The sequence below is a fragment of the Biomphalaria glabrata genome, chromosome 13 (genome assembly GCF_947242115.1).
Source record: "Biomphalaria glabrata chromosome 13, xgBioGlab47.1, whole genome shotgun sequence".
NCBI lineage: Eukaryota > Metazoa > Mollusca > Gastropoda > Planorbidae > Biomphalaria > Biomphalaria glabrata.
The window spans coordinates 15,726,078-15,739,695 of record NC_074723.1 but is presented as its reverse complement, the minus strand read 5'-3'; the positions used below and the strand labels follow the sequence as shown (position 1 = coordinate 15,739,695).

The window sequence follows — 13,618 nt, the reverse complement described above, 5'->3', positions numbered from 1 at the left end:
ATCATTCTCATTGTGTTTTGCTATGTTGATGGATTGGATTGTTATTGGGTGTTAGATAACCATTTTACAGTCTGTGAATCGCATGCTCTGATAGTTGAGGTATTGTTGTTCATTATTATTGTTATAATTATAATTAAAAATGAATAATAATACTTTCATTATTGCTTTCCATCTTAATTATGTGCACATTAACATCTATAGATATAGAGTTATATGTAAAAAATTGTTTTTGCGTGTTAATTAAAATCAATCAGATAAGCTTTTGATCCATTGATTCATATAGCTGTACATCGTTTGTAACGTCTTGGCCAGTGTGTGGCGTATTTCTTGAAGTCAGCGTTTAGTTGAGTACATAAAACGTTATAACAGATTTTGAAATAACACGCTCATATTCAAGAAAGAACGATTAACAAAGTGCTCAATGGCCTTCAGGAAATAAGTTATCAGCGGCAAGATCATAAGTATTCTAATCATTCTCATCTCTCAATAGATTTCCACTACTTCCCCCTCACATTGGCTATTGATGATAAATTATGAGCGCAGAGCGGCATGATCATAAATATTCTTATCGTACTTCTATCTCTGCCACCACACCTTGGACTTTGATCATTACATCATGCAGGGTAATATTGACTTCCCAACAAGAAACAGTAACAATAAAACTAAAATACTCCGCATTACAATATGTCCACTTATTGAAATATTTTCTTTCATTTCCCATGTGTGAAGAGAGTAGGGGAACACTATAAACACTATAATGACTGTCAAAAATATCAAGACGTATTATAAATAAACATATTTATATATTAGATGAAATGAGGGCTTAAAGCCAAAGAGTCTTAACAGCACAATTACACAATGAATAAGCAAAATATATTTAATTTGCGATGAAATGACCGGGGATGAGGCGACCAAGGATGCAATGACCGGGGATGAAGTGACCGGTCACCGGCTAAATAAAATTGATAAATTGTTCTGACCCTAGCCATGTCCAGGCTTTCGTCTCATTCAAGGCTCTGTCAGATTCACCTGCCTTGTATATGGATGGGGGTGTCTCTCCAGAATAGGGCTCTACAGTCACGGAGAAAGGTACTCCAAGAGATGAGCAATAGTCGTTCTACGACTGAAGGAGGCCAATGATCAGTACCCGTATAATTGTCTAATTGAAATGTATGTATTTACTTTATATACTGTAACATCAATACAGACTAAATCTATATATTTCAATATTTTATTTTTTAAAAATTAATTTAAAACAAGTTATAGATGCAATACAAATCTGCAATACAAATCTGTACTACATGTAAAACCGGACAAACAAATAGTGTTCACTTGAACAGTGACAGGCTCACGTAAATGCATATGTTCACTAAAAAAAAATACTTTAATAAACAAGGTAAATGCAATAAAAAAAAATGCAAGACCAAAATATTTTTTTTGCAACTAGTAAATTCTTCAGTACAAACGTCATGTCATAATTTAAGTGTCATTCACATGTCAGCAATCTATGTCTCGTTCCCATAGCTAGGTGTCCTTCACATGTCATCTAGATGTTATTCAAATGTGGGCATGTAAATGTCACATGTCAACAATCTATGTATCAATCAGATGTCAGCATACAGGTGTCATGTCAACAGACATGCTGTCATATTTTCACTTTTTTTTTCAGTATGAATATTAACTTTAGATTTAAAAATTCTCTGTCATTTTGCTCATTGCAATTGGGCAAATAGTGAAAATATATTTGTAATGACCTGAACATCTATTTTTGGGAATAATATTCTATTGTCTTTTATTACTATAAGAAGAGATTGAGATTCAGTCGTTCTATATTTCAAAATGAACTCTGATCTATAATGTTTTCTTGAAAATAGATCTGCTCATTATTTAATGTGTTTTGAAAATCATTGATTTATTTTTAATCATTGATAGATGTACTAAGTGTTTTAATAACTCAGTTTGATGAATATTTATTCTCTCTAACTTCAAGTAAGCGTACTGAATAAATACGCACGCAATATTATAAAACAGTGCACAGAACAATGGAATTGGAATACAACAATACAAATAAAAAGTTCTTTGCAAAGTATTTAAACACACCAGAGAAGCATTGGTCTAAAATAATTACATATTGTGTTTTAAAATATATAAGAATAAAATAGTACTAGAAGATTTAACAATCTGGGAGAAAAAATATTAAAAATTAGATGCTCAGGATTTAGTTCTTGGGAACAAATAAATTGACAATCTTAAACTATGTTGATAGATTTTAAAACCAGACACTTTGTAATAGCCAAGCTTTAAAATCTCAATACAGCTAAATCACATAAAAATGTGTATGTATCATACCATCCACAATTATTTCTTGAATAGTATCATAATGTCTTTCCAGCTTTTTGGTCCAAGGATTCAGAAAATGTTGCTTTACATGTTCATATTATATTTTAAAATTTAAATTTCGGGAACTTTCTCTTTTTCTTCTTTTGGGTTTCGGCCATTTTCTGGTACACCTGTTCTTGTGCTTCGCCTGGTAACCATGGGGTCATACCAGGGCTGTCATTGCCTGGGTTTTCTGGGGGTTTGCTGAAGAGCTTTCTGAAATCTTCGGGTGGACCATACTTGATTCTCTTGTAGATGACCACGGCAGTGCCGATGAGGACGATGAACAGCATGATGCAGCAGATGATGGCGGCCTGCTCTCCCATGGTCAAGTTGTTGCTGTAGAAGCTGGTGGTCATTGGCATTGCTACTGTGGATGCAGACGGCATAGTTGTGGTCGTAGAAGTAGAAGTGGGAGGAGTGTCCACACATTCGTAATCAACGACCATGAACGTGGCAAAAAGTTGATACACGCTGGAATTACAGGACTGTGCTATTGAGGCCACAGCCCACAATGGTATGTCACATGACTTTCTCTGAAAACACCAAGAGGCCAACTCGTTGAACAAGGTTGTATTGGGGTAGAGACATGCATTGCTTTGGTTACAGCAGACGTCATTTGTAGAGTCTATGTCACATCCGCTAGGGAAAGAAAGAAATTAGAAACATTAATAGATATCATTGCTTTTTGTAAGCCAAAGAAGGTTTCAACTCAAATGTAACGTCGCAGGGGGATGCTCACTTCCGACACATTTATCATATAAACTTTGTTGAATAGACATTTAAAGACAAAAACAAGCAAGGTTTAAAATTCCTTTCGTATAAAACAAAGCCTATCAAAGAGAAAATAGTCCCGCACGTACAACTCAATCAAATGAAATTTTACTGGTTGGATATAAAAAAAAATAATTACCAAAATTTTGAGAATTTAAAAAAATGATTCATATTTTGTAAGGTACAACAAATAATTATTCAAAATTTCAACTAGATCCAGGAATGGGTGTGTGAGAAATAATTACAATTATCTAAGGGGACCAATGGCTACATAATTAGCCATATCAGTGAATACTGAAGGATTCATTTCCCTTGTTAGTATCACATAGTATACTAATTTATCAGTAATTGATTGATTGATTTTTTATTGTTTTATGTCTTGTCTATGCACATGAATACATACATTTTAGACAAATTAGAAACAGCACCAGGGACCAAGTGTTTTAATACTTGCATTTAATGTACGTCTGATGTATCGTTCTACGTCTAATGTATCGTTCTACGTCTAATGTATCGTTCTACGTCTAATGTATCGTTCTACGTCTAATGTATCGTTCTACGTCTAATGTATCGTTCTACGTCTAATGTATCGTTCTACGTCTAATGTATCGTTCTACGTCTGATGTATCGTTCTACGTCTAATGTATCGTTCTACGTCTGATGTATCGTTCTACGTCTAATGTATCGTTCTACGTCTGATGTATCGTTCTACGTCTAATGTATCGTTCTACGTCTAATGTATCGTTCTACGTCTAATGTATCGTTCTACGTCTAATGTATCGTTCTACGTCTAATGTATCGTTCTACGTCTAATGTATCGTTCTACGTCTAATGTATCGTTCTACGTCTAATGTATCGTTCTACGTCTAATGTATCGTTCTACGTTAGGTATGTAATTTTGTAATAAACACAAAATTTCCAGTAATTGCTAACGATTCAGAATTATATTTAGGAGAGAAGGCTAAAAGAGCAGTAACAGAATGAGATGGATAAGAGAAATACTGGGTCAAATTCAGGAAATAAAATGATGATGACAATGTGTTTGGCTTCTACATATTTTCCAATCTTGAAAGTGCTTGATTTGTTTTTCAGAGTGATGCCTAAACTACGATCCGGCTCTGTTCTATCCGGCCCTCTCAAAACTGCTACCTACAGTGCATACTGAAACCACAAATTGGACGTGCAGATTTTTTTTTCTGTGATGCGTGCGTGCGAGGGAAATAAATGCGCCCCTCCCCATTTTTTTTTCCAGGTTCATACAGATAGAATGCAAAATCAGTTTAAATGAAACATTCTGACTGCGACTTTTCCCAACCCAAACACGTATAAACTTAAGCTTAATGGTATTCGTTTGTGTTTTTTTGGTAGTTTTACTTTAATCGTTAGCTGTATTCTTAAGAAAACTTGCCTACATCTTACTCAAACTATTTCCACCATCCTCGAAACTTAATTTTATCTGCCCCAAGAGCCGCGATGGCTGAGCGGTAAAGCGCTTGGCTTCCGAACCGGGGGTGCCGGGATTAAATACTGGTGAAGACTTGAGATTTTTAATTTCGGGATCTTTGGGACCCTATGAGTCCACCCAGCTCTAATGGGTACCTGACAGTTGGGGAAAGTTAAGGTGGTTGATCGTGGTGCTGGCCACATGATACACTCGTTAACCGTAAGTCACAGAAATAGCTGACCTTTTGTTAGTTTAGTTTAGTAACGCACTGTAATAGACTTTGAACGCGACATTTTTTTTATTGACGACAGAGAGATTATTATTTTAGACTTTTGGGACAGTTACTGCTAGGCCTCTTGAAGGGATGACATCGCTTTTAGTGACTGACTCGACTGTGGCCCAGTCTGCATTCAAGTTCGTTCTTCTATTTCATCACGAGTGAACTTAGTCACTGTGCATTGACCCTTTCCGTATTTGTTTGTAACGGTGTATGTCTTAGTAATAGAACTCGCATACACCATACAAGATACCCAAGCAACTAGGATTGTTATTATCAATGTATTGTCAAATGCATCAAGCACAACAGACACATACATCCGTGACACTTTGCATCATCTGCCCTATAGACCACAAGGTCTGAATAGGGAACTTTATTTTTCACTACCCCTACCCATCTTTAGACCATCATATGGTTCATTGTATACAGCCTGACATGATATGACGTACCTTTTCCGGGTAGGAGTTCCCACACTCACGTTCTTGATGTCAATGTATTGATTACCGCAAGACAATGGCACCATTGTTTTATTGACCCCTTCAAGACATTGAATAGCAGTCTTCGCTGACACATCTACGATTACTAACTGGACAACAAGGAAAGTCAAGAGCTTTGGAATGGTAGACGCCATGGTTACCTGCTGAAAGAAGAGTATGTTAGGGTCTGAGCTATTGGTAACTATTTTAAAAAATACAACCATAAATATTTTAATTACATTTTCATGCTGAAAAAACGGGTTAAAAAATGGTCATCAGAATGTGAGGAATATAAATGCTCTGGTACAAGAGTCATTACATAATAGACATCACTAGGTTCAGTGTACGGAATGTGATCCAATCATCGCTTCACCTTTACCCCCAATCCCAAAGTTTGACGGTGATTTTTCGGTCTTCATAATTACGCATATTGTGTATATTATTAGTTAAACTAAATACTTCAGATCCATTGTTAATAAAATAGAAATATTAAATGTCACTACCCTTCTCTACTGTTAACATTCAGGAACGTATAAATCCTAAGTAAATGTAAAGTTTTGAGTGGAGGGTTGCCTGTGTTACCCTTCAACAATACCCACTCCGATTTACCGCAGCCTAAATGTCCTGTGCCTAAATTTCCAACCATGCTATGTGCGAAATTTTGGCTTGAAGTAAATATTGGATTGAAATGCTTGGAGATCCTTTGACTTAACTCCCTTAGAATTATAACTTAATATGTTAATATGAAAAAAACTGAGGTCTAATAAAAATAGAATTAAGTTTCACATGGCATAAAGCAGGTTAATTTTCCTCCTAAACGGATAGATTTGCCAGACTTTATTATCTATTTATGAAATAAGAATAATATTCCAAAGTATTTTTGTACTCGGTAAAAAAGACTGTGCGTTTCAACTAAAATAAATATTTTGTAATAAAAAAGGAAATGTATCTTCATACCAGATGTATAGGTGAACATCACATGTTCTATTTCTATAGACCCTGGTTCTTTTAGGCCTATGCCATTCTCTTCAGTTCTTGTAAGATACATTGTAAAGAATGAGCACCGAAGTTATTTAAGGGAGTCTATGTCAATATAAAATCATTGTAGATCTATAAATCTTTGTTACACTTTATTGTGGGACAGTGAGACTGTCTCCTTTGACTACACACTTCTGCATATTTATAAATCATTTCTACTTCATGATTCATGGTGCTTCTATTTAACATTATATTCAAATTAACAATGATTTTGTTCAACTTACCTTGAATTCCTCGACGCTATTGTCAGGTGCTGGAGTCAGTGACTCCTTCAAAACAAGAAAATAGTTTGTTTCGCTTTCTGTAGGCCTGATCACGAAATGTCTCGCGTGTTTGTCACGCAGGGTAAGGCAGCTAGACCTGCCAACTCGAGAGATCAACGCTAGGTTGCATAGACTTCCCCAATACACTTTCACCTCTACGTGTCCTTGCCATCGGCACTGGAGCGTAGTGCTGTGCTTAATGACGTAGTTTCTGATCCCATGAGCTGACTAGCTTTTTGATATAACAAAAGTTAATGGCCCGTGATCACGTGACCTGAGTGGGACCGGAACAGCAACGTAGACCCAACGAACATTCAATGTGAAACATCCATTTTATTTGTTAATCGCATATATATCCGGTGCTAGTGTCTATCATAATAAGAGTACTATTACACAGACTCATGGGCGGCCTGAGGTCGATTTATCTTGTTTTTTTCAAATGTTTTTATTCCATTCAGTTGATAAATACCAAATCTTTTAATGCATGGACATAAAATAAATGTTACTGAAAATAAAGTAATTTTTTTTTTTTAAGTCATCGCTGCTGTATACTCATCTCACAGTTTAGAATTCTGATTGAAAAGTAATAAGTGTCTATGACAATGAAAAAAATAGCTTGCATATTTAATTTTAAAACAAAGTGGTTCACTTTCTGAGCTAAAAATCGCCAATGGTAAAGTGGAATTTGTAGTACTAGTAGGGCTATGGATATGTAAACTTGACGTACAGACTGTCACTTCATAAACACTAGAAGCTTTTCCCTACTGGTACATGATAAGTAAAACGATAAGTACTGGATTTAATTTTTTTCAATGTTTCCTCGGAACCCTCCTTTTAAAAAGTCAGGTTCGCCTTTGAAAGACAAAGGAAAAGTTTAACATGATCAACATTAACACTTTTTTTCTAAGCGATTTTTAACAAATCCAAATTGTGCCATCAAACTAGTCCAAGTCGACCTTATCTTTATCACAATTACTTTTTTAATCTTTTTGTCTGAATCTGTTGCTACATTTTTTAGTGTGCAGAGCGCTGTGTGTGTTAAGACGCAATGACAATGAACACGCTACCCTTAAGACTCGTGTAGAGGCCTCCCATAGCTTTTATCTGTGTTGTGCAAGCCAGTGGCACTTTTACACACAAAACGATTCGCTCAACCGACCACTAAGCAATCTAACAACGAGACCCACAATTGTCCCACATCCAACCATAACTAGTCAAAGCGACTTTTCTGGCTTGTTTTGCGAAGTTAAAAAAAATACACACTAAAAAGAAGGAGAAAGGGGGAATGAAGGAGGTAGAAAGCAGAGGAATGAAAAGAGATAAGATTTATGAACATTTACAGGGTAAATATGAACAAAATGTACTGGTGTATCAAATATAACCAAAGTGTTAAATCGAACTGATCATTTCACGTTTTCATTTTACCCTCGTGAATTCCCCCCCCCCCTCTTTTATTTGGCACCTCTCCATTGAAAAATCAAACTATTGTTTGGGATGTCTGAGAGCCGTGAAAGAATGCCATTTCTTACCACTAGATCTAGTAAGCTTAACTTGCTAGGGAGAGTATCAGTGACTATGTATAGAGCTGGAGAGAAGCTAAGTCGTTTCTTAACTACACGACAAGTGGAGAGAATGCTCACTTCTTTATTCAAAACCAGTTTGAGTGCATTTGAGAGGAAGCAATGAGTCACGTGGTGTCTACTTTCAAGATAGTTGGCCCTTTACTTTAAAACTGAAACTCCCGTAGCTCTTTTGTTGTGTACACCAGAGATAGAAGAAAACCAAGTATCTACTAGGCCAGATAATCTTGGCAGCTGCAGACAAAGCCCTGTACATTGACATTTACCTACTAGATATCTGTGTATGTTGCCTGTAGGCACACCTTGTGAATAACTCTCTAACAATCAATGTGTACTTCTTACTCCACTTGATAAATAATGTAAAAAACAAATTGTGGGCTAATTAAAATAGTGTGCTGCTGTCCATGAATGAAAATGTAGAGTCTAGATGTGTAAATATGGCAGACATCCTTCATTTCACCCTATATCAATCTAAATTTACTTGAACTCAATGAAAATATATCTACGCTCGAAAGATTAAACTCACTAGATCCCATGCATAAACTAAAGTTACTGACAGAGTCAACGTAGCTCTGTTTATTTAATGTATTTGAATGAGAGATTGAAAATCGTTAACACCTTATGAAACAGATCATCTAATCAGTGAGGTAGCCTTTTTAAATTATTTTTGACGAGTTAAAAATCTTTGAAATGTACAGACAATGACTGCTGCTGTTGTCTAGATATTTTGTGTGTGTGTGTGTGTATCGTAATTTGTGTTGAAGAGATAGAGAATCGCGTGGCTAAATATTGTTGGTTTACGATTGGTGAATGAGGTCCATTACGTCGAACTATATTCAACAGTTGAAAAAAACTGGCTAGGTAAACACAGGACGCAGTGTACACAGTAAACATATTTTGCCGATATGACCTGTATCTCTACAATTCAACTAAAGTAGGGTACAGCTGAAATAAAAGATGTTACGTATTTATTTTTAAGACTTTCTATACTTTAGCAAGACCGTTGAGAAGTGAGATGGTTCAAAAATGGAAGAGTAGTGACGTCACTGTCACGGTTGAATGCGTATGTCGTCTGCTTCTACAAGAGGAAAGTATCCCAGGTCACGGCCCTTGGCTAGCCGTGTCAAAAACTGGTGTGAATGGGAATGTCAGAACGAGGCTCAGGTTAGATTTCGGGAATCTTAACGGATGGCCGAAGAAAAGAATTGTTCGCCGGATGGGGCCCATGTCGTTAGACAAAAAGGGAGGCGAGGGGCCAAGAGTGTTGGTTAAACACACCGCTTGATAGCCCAGTTATCCAAGCGTAGCAATGCTAACCAACTGATACATTGTGACCCGGTTCCGTTTAAAAAAAAATACATGTACTTAACATTATCAATACAAAACAAATGGGGGGGGGGGCAAGATCAACTAAGTTAGGGGAATCACTGTTACTGCAGTTTCTAGTATAGCACCGTAGGTTCACATCTGTGGACCGGCTGTGACGACCCAATGCAACTAATTGTTGGTTCGCGGCCACCTAGTTAGCGCTCCACAAGTAAATGTCTTCAAACACCTCCCATTCGTAACAAGTAAACCACAAACACAAGGTCCATGGCACTTGAAATTCTCTATTGCTGTAATCTCTTTATTATCTTGTTTAACTCAATAGTCTGTTAATGTTGTACGATGAAACCATATCTTTTTTTTTTTAAAGAAGCGTCTGTAATGTATAAGAAGATAACTAGTGAAGAACAATGAGGCTTCAATTCAACAAGGCTACAAACTCAGTTTGTGTAGAAACACAAACTCAAAATAGCCCCCCGAAGTGGTCCACCCAAGCAGGAAAAAGGGCAGGTTTTAATATTTCACAAAGAATATCACAAGGAAATTCTAACTAAGGCAAATGACAGAGAAGAATGGAGAAAGAAGATTGACCGATCTTGTGTGGTGCCCCAACGGTCCAGCAGACAAAGGAATTGGTGAAAGTGAAGGTGAAGTTAGATGTGAACCTGGCCTAACTGTTACATAATGATTATCTCATTGATCTAATTGTTTTCTAAATTGAGACGTAGGCTGCGAAAAGAGAACCTAAATCGTCACCATAGAAAACGATTATGTGTGAGCTGGATGTGGTAAAAAATGTAGGTCACAGGACGTGAAATATTGAATTCTGCCTTAATTTTCAGACTCAAAGGCAAACTTTATTATTAAAGCCAACATGGTAATAACTTAATAGAATGGTAGAGAACTATAATTATTCTATTATACTCACGTAAAGCATTATTGTAAAACAAATATCCAAAACGATAAATACAGATATTAATATGACTATTATCATTATTTTGTATATTTTAGAATTCTACATAATCATGAATAATCTTAGTCGTGCATTAAGTCAGAGATATTTTAATATTGAATTACGTTTATGAACATTTGTTCACTGTGCAATACTAAATGATAATAATGAAATTAGTTTGATCCAAGCCCAAGTCCTCCTTTCAGAAATTGACTGTAAAAAAATGTATATTAAAATATTTATCACCGTAATCAAACTGCATAAGCAGTTCATGGGTTCCCGGGTTCATTGCCCGCTCACTGCCTTCATACTTTAAAGGAACATCCAAAACATGTACAACATTTGACAAGCAATTATTTGTATCAAAACTAGCCCAAAAATGTAGAACATCAGAGTCACGACACAAACTCTTTGACCTTCTTTGGATACTGCAACACGCATCATCATGTCATCGAATGATACAGATCAAGTTCTATTCAATTTTAAGGAGGCGAGGTGGCTGAGCGGTAAAGCGTTTGGCTTCCGAACCGGGGTCCCTAGCTCGTATCCTGGTGGATTCTGGCCACATGACACTCTTGTTAACTATGGGCTACAGAAACAGATGACAATCATCTGCCCTATAGATCAAAAGACTTAACCATTACGTAATCATCTTCTTTTTTGAAGTAACGTTTGTATTATATAAGATAAGATAAGATAAGAGATTACACTTTTACTTTACCATTACACTTTTACTTTGTTGAAGATGAGCCTAGTCTTATTCAGTATGAACTCGTTGGTCCCTGTGAAGTCCGATCCATGCTCTGAAAAGTTAGTTACACCCAAGAGAAGGATAGGTTGAAAATATTGGAATATTGTTATTTAAAAAGTCGTCTGGGTAGTCGACGATCAGACTTACAACCTCCATGACCATCCCATATTAGATGAGACCTTTAGCTATAAGGTAATAGGTAAGTGCATGGATTGTAAAGGTTGTACAAAGGTGCTAACAACGAATAACTTTTTTAAAATTATTATTTTTACAACAGACAATTGTTTTACAAGGGGACATTGTTCGTCTCCCTTGGCGGAGGTTCGTCATAGATTGAAGCTCCAGACTACTAGTGCCAATACGTTAAAACTCAACTCTTACACATGTATTGAATAAAGCTCAAAAACGTATTTCATTTAAAAAAAAAACGAGTTTTATTTACAAATATCTCGAGAGTTTTATGTCATTGTAGAACTATATATACATGTATATATATAGCTGACCCCAAACTGTATCGGCACTGCCGTTCCTTTGGATACATCAGCTGCGTGGAGAGGGGGGAACTGATGTGTGGCGACATCGTTCCGACCACAGCTAATGCCCAAGTATTCATCTCAATTCCATGAGAGGATCCATAGTCGCTTCGCGACTGAAGGAGGCCATATTATTATTATTATATATTCATTATAAGATGTGAAATAGTTTAGAAAATGCATCTCAGCTCACAAAAATAGGCTATACAGCTTTTGCCCCATAATAAACACACGTGAATCTGTGTCTCGTCCGCCCTGTCCTCTTCCCTTCACCCTTTGTATCCACTTGTCTGCATCAGCTTAACCATAGAATACATCAGACACTTGATACACACACACACATTTTGTTCACGCACACTTCGTCAAAGTCTCCAACAAAGGAAACACCCAGAACACACCTCGCACTTACCTTGAGAATGTTGATATACTTGGTCATGTTATTAAACCATTGAGCCCCCATGACAACGTCACTTCCGTTCAGTGCATTGCGTAGTATCTCGCTGCGCATGCGCTGGAGATTAATATCCGTTTCTTTTCCGATGAAGACATTTTTCAGCAGTATGTTGACGGACGTGGAGTACTCCGTACATCTCTCTAAGTAAGTCATTCCAAGAATTTTTCTCTCCAGATAACCCAACATTTCTTGGTCGTTATATCCACCTGTTGAAAAACAAATTATATAAACAGAGAAACACTATAAGCAAAACAACTAAACTTAAAGACACCTCGGGACAGAAGACTAAAAAGTAACGTATCAAAGTACATAAAACACGAAATATCAACTTACAAATACAAAAACACTACTTAATCAAATACTCAAAAAATAAAAAGTAAAGGCACATTTCTTTTTCCATACAGTAAGTAAAGGTCGTGTAAGTCTCTTTCCTGATGCCACGAAAACATGGAACTGGTTGTCTGAATCAGTCAAGAAAACCAATGATTTAGCGCTGTCTCTTATTAACATCAAGAACCAGATTAACACATAGAAATGCATAGAACGTAATTATCCTTCTGTTTTGAAAAAAAGGTTGCATTTTGTAAAATGTCGGACATTAATACACGATTTTAAACAACTAGAAGATCTAGATATTGTCACTCTAGTGCTGTGAGGTCTTCACTTTGTCTTGATTCTAAGTCTAGTGACTCAAACTGCACGTTGCAGATTGTAGGATAAAAATTCACTAAAGAGTATTGAATAATTTAAATTTCACAGATTTAATTTCTGGAATAAAAAGGCCCAACGAATTAGTTAATATTATGACACAATAAAAAGGAATTAGGTAAATAAATCCATACTAAGAATACTGAAATAAAATGTACAACTGACTACCCAAACATTTGATCTCCCCTTATATAAGGAAGTTTTTAATTAACACGTGGGTCCAGACACCTTGGTGTGTGTGTTGGGGGGGGGGTCGAATGATTAACTAATTTCCCCATGTAATAAATTAGTATCGTATGCAAAAGTCTTTAGTTCCGCTGGTAACGAAATTGTCTCAGATGGCTTTTCCAGTTACATGCGCATTTTGGGTTGGTTGGTTGGTCGCAAAATCCCTGGTTTTTCCCACCAAGAAGTCATTCACAAATCAACTGAAAATCTTGAACACTTGAAAACATGTGACCAAACATGGATCGATAATAGAAGTGTTTAGATCGAAGATGAAGAAAAATCGAGAGATGAAAAGCGAAAATTGCTGGAATCATCGGCCAGGAAATGCAATAAAATTATTAAAAGGTTCCTCGCCAGTTAGACACAAATTGTTCAAGAACCTTGTTGAACTTCATGATGAGATCGTTTCTATCAATACATACCCCGACAGATATG

General features: G+C 36.3%; 2 protein-coding genes across 3 annotated transcripts in view; both read right to left on the bottom strand.

The window, feature by feature from the left end:
• The window catches only part of LOC106052464 (uncharacterized), a 129,465-nt gene that overhangs the window by 48,503 nt on the left and 67,344 nt on the right, over positions 1-13,618 (bottom strand). Inside the window, exon 9 of the mRNA XM_056007562.1 lies at positions 12,203-12,453. Within this exon, the coding sequence (XP_055863537.1) occupies positions 12,203-12,453 (251 nt within the window). The remainder of the gene's footprint in view (positions 1-12,202; positions 12,454-13,618) is intronic.
• LOC106057386 (uncharacterized) lies at positions 1,218-7,054 on the bottom strand. 2 transcript variants are annotated; one of them, XM_013214556.2, is made up of 3 exons: positions 6,613-7,054; positions 5,324-5,514; positions 1,218-3,021 (listed from the first exon to the last, which is right to left on the bottom strand). In XM_013214556.2, exons 2-3 carry the CDS (start codon positions 5,503-5,505, stop codon positions 2,445-2,447), a joined length of 759 nt encoding a protein of 252 aa, XP_013070010.1. In that variant the 5' UTR covers positions 5,506-5,514; positions 6,613-7,054; the 3' UTR covers positions 1,218-2,444. The 2 variants fall into 2 exon arrangements, with proteins under 2 accessions (XP_013070010.1, XP_055863538.1); XM_056007563.1 differs by having other exon boundaries at positions 5,324-5,511.

What these genes read in the sequence shown, in the direction of transcription:
- LOC106057386 (XM_013214556.2), bottom strand. Translation starts at nt 5,505, where the DNA reads ATGGCGTCTACCATTCCAAAGCTCTTGACTTTCCTTGTTGTCCAGTTA. An exon ending in GGAACTCCTACCCGGAAAAG is followed by an intron (nt 3,022 to 5,323) that starts GTACGTCATATC and finishes TTCTTTCCCTAG; the next exon opens with CGGATGTGACATAGACTCTA.